This window comes from Cololabis saira, chromosome 9 (genome assembly GCF_033807715.1).
Source record: "Cololabis saira isolate AMF1-May2022 chromosome 9, fColSai1.1, whole genome shotgun sequence".
NCBI classification, from domain to species: Eukaryota; Metazoa; Chordata; class Actinopteri; order Beloniformes; family Belonidae; genus Cololabis; species Cololabis saira.
The window spans coordinates 39,521,348-39,527,871 of record NC_084595.1 but is presented as its reverse complement, the minus strand read 5'-3'; the positions used below and the strand labels follow the sequence as shown (position 1 = coordinate 39,527,871).

The 6,524-nt window shown below is 39.4% G+C and overlaps 1 protein-coding gene across 1 annotated transcript; it reads right to left on the bottom strand.

Annotated features, from left to right (window-relative positions):
• Positions 1–300: 300 nt before the first annotated feature.
• On the bottom strand, positions 301–4,356 carry si:dkey-283b1.6 (WASH complex subunit homolog 1). Its single transcript, XM_061730096.1, has 4 exons — positions 4,279–4,356; positions 1,711–1,781; positions 1,154–1,433; positions 301–1,038 (listed from the first exon to the last, which is right to left on the bottom strand). The coding sequence occupies exons 2-4, from the start codon at positions 1,737–1,739 to the stop codon at positions 907–909; spliced, it is 441 nt and encodes a 146-aa protein (XP_061586080.1). The 5' UTR covers positions 1,740–1,781; positions 4,279–4,356; the 3' UTR covers positions 301–906.
• Between the last annotated feature and the right edge of the window lie 2,168 nt (positions 4,357–6,524).

Here is a 6,524-nt window from a genome sequence, read left to right as displayed (position 1 = left end):
ACACGCAATTTAGTACTCTTTATTTAGGATCTTAGTAAATCAGGCCCTAAGTTCATTAGTGACATCTTTCCTCCTTGGGATTGCATTTTCATATCCCTGAAATGCTCCAAACCAGCAGTTTGACAAAAGTTCTGCTCTTACAGAGGTGCTCACATCTCACAGTGTTACAATATCCTCTTAATGCTTTGAAGTTGTTTATAGCTAATCTGAAGACTTGTTAAAGACCAGAGTTATTATGTCACGGCTTTGGGTGTGTAGGATCCAGATGCAGATGCAGATCCAGAGAGGAAGACAGCAGGATTAACAAAAAATTTGATTTATTTAAACAAAAGTCTCAAAACAAACAAGAGCATTAACTTAACAAAAGCCAGAAAAACATGGCGAGAAACACGTGGATGAGAACAGTAGAAGAGATACACAGAGGACTTGATGAGATACAGGTGCAAACAATCAAGGACATGGATTTTCAAAATAAAACAGGAACCTAAATACAAAAACTGTGACATATTCACTTTTATTCTTCTCAATAACTTTAGTTCTAAAAGATGCATTCAAATTGATTCACAATGCAGTTTTCTTTTACTGCTAAAAACAATAAATTAACACATAATCAACTTTCTTTTTTTACACAAAATAAGGTGTCGAGGTTTTCATACTGACATAAAGAAATATATCAATTCTAACCTATTTCCTGGCTGACGTTATAAAAATGTGTTGGATACAGACAAAAATGTTTTGTCTTCCTAATCAGAGACTTTAAGTAGACCAGCTACTATAAATATCACATTTTCTCCTGAGATTTCTTTACTACAGTTTTCTGTACTAGTTGCACATTTGAAACGGTGTGAGTTTATTCAACTCTATGAGGCAGCGCAAGATTGTCCAGAATCAGCACGGGCTCGTGCCTCATGGAATAGACGCTAGTTGTGAGTGCGTCATGGGCGGGAGAGGTGGTGGTGGTGGAGGAGGCGGCATGGGGGATGCAGGTAGGTTCTGTTCCGTGTACGCGGGGGGGAGGTCGTCAGGCTTAATACCCAGCTGAAATAAACAAAGATATTGATTAGACACATGGTAATACAATCGAGCTGTGCTGCTCATATTCAGAGCGAACTGAAAACATGCCATTATTAACTTAACGTCAGGGCAGAAGTACCTCAGTGTAGGAAGGTGGGGGTCCATAGTGGTAGACGTTGCTATATGTTGGAGGAGCATAGAACTCATTATTGATCTCACTCCCACACTGGTCGTCACTTTCCCGGTGGGACATGCTTCGGGGGAAGGGGATGAAATATATGGAGCGCATGCGACTATCCAGCTCGCTGCGCCTCTGTGCTTCCCTCTCCAGCTGCTCCTCTCTGAACCGACTGCACGATTTGCAGAAGGTTGTGCAGAACAAGATGCTGAGGCCAAAACCCAGGAGGCCCAGGAACACCCTAGAAGAAATGTGCACAAAATAGGGATCAAATGGTTGGTTGACGTGTCTGATGACAGTTTTTAGTCCAGCTCTTTCATAAGAAGTCCACATCCTCACATATAACATCACTTTCTGGGATATTTAAGCCTGCAAGTGTATACATTTGGAATTCACAGCCTGTATAATCCACTAAACACAAATGTAGGTTTATTTTTAATATTGTAAAACACATTTGCAAGTTATTTTGTCAAAATAACTTTCAATGTAATATATAGATTAAAAGTAATGTTTCTTACTCTAGAAAAGGAAAGCCGGAAAATATCATGCTTCACGATGGAGATGGAGACGAAAACCACAGAAAGAAAACCTGGAAAATAAAGAAACAAATCAATGAATGATGACTTTGTCGCCAAATAAATACTTTAATAGTTTCGGATACACATGCTTGCCTTATTAACGTCTCTGAATCGAGCTTGCGCTCCCACCCAAAAAAACTATGTTTTATCTTTTTCCTCGATTAATATACACTTTGAACTCATGGCCATAAATACTTTGTCGTAGACACCATGATGTAAGATCTGTTAATGACATTTGATTATGCAGCTGCAGATACGATAGAGGTTTGGTAACCCAGTTATCACACCGTCTCGCTGCAGTGTGGTAATGGCATTACTCAAAGATCTGTTGATTGCATTTGTTCCACTTTCCTTGTCACTCTGATCACGAGGAAAATTGAGGTAACCACCTACAAGGAGGTCAGAAGAATTACTATCGGCACCTGATAACGAGCTAATAGCAGTGAGCAGTAACTCGCTGAATCTGACCAACGACTTGTATAATCACATGCTGGGATGGATTGAGTAATGATGGAGTAATGATGGAGTAATGCTCGAGGCCTGCACTGCCTTCCCTTTTCAAGCAACCCCTGGGAAAATTTATCACACTATATCATCACCATCAAAAAGAGAAGCTCGCATCCCACTGAGCCACAGCGGTCGCACCCACCCAGCAACCCAGAAAACACGCTCACGTCGAGGTCTCAATACAATATCAGCAAGCAGTTCACTGTAAACAACGAAGGCTGCAAAATACACTGAAAAATTATCGTCACTCCAATATCAATCTCCTGAAAACAATAGTAAATATTGCAATAAATGCTTGTCTATTAAATGTCCAAGTATCGAGGAGCTGCCATACAACTGAACATACGGGCAATGTTGTGTGAAAGAGCAAAAGTTGCAGTACATTATAGTTTCTTTTTCTGATTATTTAACAATATTATTATTTTGTCCAGATATCTTATTTAGATTTATTTATCTTGACCAATGAAACTCCAGCTCCAGTCATAGGTGGTTGAACCTATAATTCATGATAGGGACTTGATTTTTCACCGTCTCAGGTCTACATTAGTGTCACAGATATTATAATATATAACCATTAGTATTTATTTATACACTCATCTGTCATTTACTTAGGTACGCCTAGTGTACCTTATGAAGCCGTGTGTGTTCAAATCATTAATTGCAATTTTCGATATTATCGCACCACAATTTTTTTTTTTTTTGAAAAAAAAAAATCTCATAATGTGCAGTCTTAGAATATACACAGTAAAAACATAAAAAAAAAAGAAAAGGCAAGTTTGTTTTAAATGATGCCGACTATGTTTAGACAGACGGCAGATGACAGGAGGACAGAAAAGGCCAAAGTCACCATCACCGTTACTGAGCAGACTGAGCAGTAGTTGCTGAAGATGCACTGAAGCAGCGGCCAGAGTTCTCGGCAGAGAGATCTGAAAACCCGTTAAATGTAATGTCAAAGTCGCTAACATCGCCGCAGTGCCGTTGTTTTGTCGTGGGTTGAGGCAGCAGGCGGCAACAATGCAGCTCTCAGGTGCAGAAACAGGAGCGTTTCGTAGTGATGCGGCTCGTGAAATAAAATGCAGTAGAATCGTCGTCGGTTGGAAATGAGATTTCACCTAGATGTGAATCGAGATCGCAATTTTTTTTAAACGATTTATAGCGAATCTATTTCTAACAGAAAACGTACAGGGAGCTCTGAAACAAGTAATCTGACAACGACCTTATAGAATGGCTCACATTTAGACGTGATTGGAAAGACAATGAAACAACTGGCCTTGATGCCCCCGAGCCAAGAGTTCTTTCAGAGTTGTTAGAAGAAATGGTGACTTTACAATTTGGCAAATGCTTTCTTAACATGTAAACATATTAAACATAAGAATTCCTGTGTTCTTGCCTATTTACATTTTCCCTATACCTTTTCTTAGTTAGGGTTGGCTTTTTGAAGAACGTTTTAACTTTTTTTTCAGTAAAAGTCTTGGATTAAAGTTGGATTATCTTAAAAAATATGATTTCATAATGTTAAAATCAATGCTTTTCTGGGGTTTTACAGCAATTCTGGGATTGGGCTAAAGTTATAGATGATAAACAGATCAAGGAAATGTAATTACGGCTCTCTGAAAAACAAGCTGGAATCAGAGGCAAATGTCCCTCGTTAACAAAGGTTGAAGGTTGGCTCCGTAAACAAGGTTTATCACGTGTTGTGACCCAGTTATACGAATGAGTTACATTAATATTCAACATTTGCCAAAATCACAGACAAGAAGGAATATTTAAAGTAGAACTATCAAAAAAAAGACTTAAAAGGTTAAAATCTTTAGAATTTTGATACACAAACATTAAATGGCATTAAATCTAAGCAGAAAAACAAATTAGGTTCAAAAAAGAAAACACACACATGGAGGAACAAGATGAGGTAAGAATTCATGTCACATTGTCACCAGGTATAGTGAATCACTGCTAACTTCAGATTAAATTTGACCGTGTTTCAGGATCAGAGGTTCTTACCTTGAGTCTGACGTCTCTCCTCAGGTGTGCAGGTGCAAGTGTAAACGCACCGGAGCAGACTGCAGCTTTTATTGTGGGTGTGTTGACGAGGTGCGGTGTGTGTGCGTGTGTGTACGTGCGTGTGTGTGTGTGGTGTGTGTGTGTGGTGTGTGTCCAGTGTGTGTTCATGCATGCAAGCGAGTCCACAATGTCTGTCTGCCACTGACATACATTAAGAAATCACTTCTTTTTGTTATATTTGTGCTCAACGTATTTACCTCTGATAAGTATTTGACGTGTTCATAAAGAATAATACAAACAGACTGGGATTGTATTTTGCCAGTTTTATTAGTTTATGATAAACGTTCCACTGAAGAATTTATGGCAACTTTATGAGATTTAAAGAAACAGCTAACCTTTTATAAAACCTGGGGGTTTTGCAATCGTAGAACCAGGAACAGTTGTTGTTGTTTTTCCTGAGAATGAGAATGTCATGAATCTTCAAAGTTCACATACCCTTCTGTTTTCTGTACCCAGTAGCAACTTAAGTACTTTCAATAATGGAAGGCTTACCTGAGCGTTAAGAAAAATTGACTCATTGTTAACTTAAAGTGTTACTTTGAAGGAATTCCCTCAATTCCAACAGCATTAGATGTTTTTATGAAATGTGAATGAAAACAGAATCAAATTCAAATCTGATATCTTATTCACAAAAACGTATCAAAAGTCGACTTCACTTCAGTTAATCTCAATAATACTGTATTTTATTAGTACGTTTGACATTTTGTGGAAAAAGTGGGTTCATTTTGACATCGACGGCAGCAACGCGTCTCAAAAACGTTGGAACATGGGCAAAAAAAAGCTGGAAAAGTATGTGCTATTAAAAAGACAGACCTGAAGGAGCATCGTGCAGCAAATAGGTTAATTATGAACAAGTCAGCTATAAAAGGAGCCCCTCGCCGTCTCAGAGCCCCATCAATCTGCAAACAGCTGCAGCTACAAATTGTGAAAATGTTGCCCAGCTTTGCCCAGCTCTACATCTACAGTCCACAATACCAACAAATGGAGAGGATCTGAAGAACTCTGTACTGTATTAAACTAAACTGTATTTAATGGACGAGGCTGATAATCAGTCTGGATGCTCCTGATCTTTGGGCCCTCAGGTGCAATAAAAACAGGCATGATTCTAAACGAAACACTCCTGGAAATGTCTGTCTAAGAAGACGGTTAGTTGTGTCACCCGTGTGCAGGTTAAAGGTCAATCATCTCAAGGAAACAGACGCGAATACGATCCAGAAACTCTCCCGTCTTCTCTGGGCCAAAGAACTGGGGCAAATCGGAAAACGGTCCTGTGGTCAAAAGAAACGAAACTCAAAATGTTTTTGTGGAATCCATGGAACCCATGTCCAGCAAACTTAAGACCGGCCTCTGTTGGGATGGAGATGGAGATGGGGTGCAGAGTTATAGAACGTGCACTCTGCACATCTGGAAAAGAAAAAGAGGTGAAAAGTATGTACAGGTTTTAGAGTAACACATGATTCCTTTCAGATGTCTTTTTCATGGAAGGTCTTGCATCTTTCAGCAAGATAATGTTAAACCTTTGATAAGATTGTCATGCTACCACAGACCTCGACTGCTGGGGGACCTCCCGTGATGCACCTCACTCTGTTCTCTTTTACTTAACTTTCGTTTTTTCTCCTCGTTCCTGTCTTTTTGACCCCGATGTGGATGAGGCAGATGGCCATCCTTCCTGATTCTGGTTCTGCCAGAGGTTTCTTCCTGTTCAAGGGGAGTTTTTGCTTCCTACGATCACCTGGTGCTTGGGGGAGGATGGAGGATGGGGTAAAAAAAAAAAAAAGTCTCGCTTCCATCTGTTGGTTTCCTTAGGCAGTTGTTTTTAATGGCTTTTTATTAATCGGACTAAATGGGAATGAGTTGAATTGCATTGTTGAAGTGCCTTGAGTTAACATTCGCTGCTATATACATGCAGCTGACTGGAACTGAATCAAGAGCTGAACTGCGTCATCTGTTACAAAAGCTTGGGTTTGTAAAAGGCGATCCAACAGCTGATCAGGCCAAACTCTTCACTTGAAAACATTAGCCAGATTATGAAACAAAAAATATGATGAAGATGACCTAAGATGAGCAGATCTCCTCAGCTCCCAGACATACACGTCTGGAAAACACATTTTTAAAGAATGAAAATCCCTCAATGTTCGATGAAATAACTTGAAACTGGTAAAAGTAATAATTTACTGGAAATTGTC